Source organism: Condylura cristata, unplaced genomic scaffold (assembly GCF_000260355.1).
Source record: "Condylura cristata isolate star-nosed mole 26May11 unplaced genomic scaffold, ConCri1.0 scaffold00058, whole genome shotgun sequence".
NCBI classification, from domain to species: domain Eukaryota; kingdom Metazoa; phylum Chordata; class Mammalia; order Eulipotyphla; family Talpidae; genus Condylura; species Condylura cristata.
Genome location: NW_004567159.1, coordinates 281,983 through 282,799, shown reverse-complemented (window position 1 = coordinate 282,799; position 817 = coordinate 281,983). Strand labels below are relative to the sequence as shown.

The following is an 817-nucleotide window of genomic DNA, read 5'->3' as shown; positions in this document are numbered from 1 at the left end:
CTAGCCCGGCCGGAGAGGGGCGCCCAGGGCCGCGGACGGGAGGCGTCGGCCCTCGCTAGCCGGTGGGTGTGCGGGCTGACGCGGGGCAGTGGCGACTGTCCCAGGCGAGCGGGGCCTGGGGGCCCCCCCAGGCTGGACCTAGACGACCAAGGACTCAACCCCTCCCGCACCCACCCCCCAGGAAGACCCTCTGGGGCTGGGGGCCCGGCCCCCCAGAACCCCAGGAGCGCGTAGCACCTCACACCAGGGTGTCCCCCCAGACGCTCTGCGTCAAGAGCCAGGGCCACCCGGAGAGGTACAGCGCCGCCTGCCACGCCCTCAAGGCCATCAGCAAGGTGAGGGGCCTGGGGGGACGCGGGGACCCGCGTGCGCCGCGGGGGGGGGCCTGACCCGGCTCCGCTCTGCTCGCAGCTGGTGAAGAGCTGCAATGAGGGGGCCCGCCAGATGCAGCGCATGGAGCAGATGTACACGCTGCACACACAGCTGGACTTCAGCAAGGTCAAGGTGGGCGGGGGCGGGGCGCCAAGGCCATGGACCCCGATGCGCGCGGCTGGGCCTGGCTCAGGGCGGCCCCCGCGTGAGAGCTGATGCTCTGGGGGTGGCGCCTGGGAGCCCCGGGCTCGGCCCAGATTCCCTCTGAGGGGTTCCCTTGGGTCACTCCCTCAGGCCTAGGGACAGGCCAGACAGGCCAAGTGACCCGCTGAGGGCAGCTGGCCGAGGGCTGCCCCTGAGCCGGAGGCCCTTGCTGGCTGAGCCAAGAACCAACTCGGGTGGGGGGCAGGGTCGGGGCTCCCCGTGTGGGACGCCACTCCCAGCT

At 73.1% G+C, this 817-nt stretch overlaps 1 protein-coding gene across 1 annotated transcript in view; it reads left to right on the top strand.

Annotated features, from left to right (window-relative positions):
* Positions 1-817, top strand: part of ARHGEF16 (Rho guanine nucleotide exchange factor (GEF) 16) — a 48,457-nt gene that overhangs the window by 44,784 nt on the left and 2,856 nt on the right. The window contains exons 12-14 of the mRNA XM_012734525.1: positions 5-66; positions 132-335; positions 412-504. Coding sequence (XP_012589979.1) covers positions 5-66; positions 132-335; positions 412-504 — 359 coding nt within the window. The remainder of the gene's footprint in view (positions 1-4; positions 67-131; positions 336-411; positions 505-817) is intronic.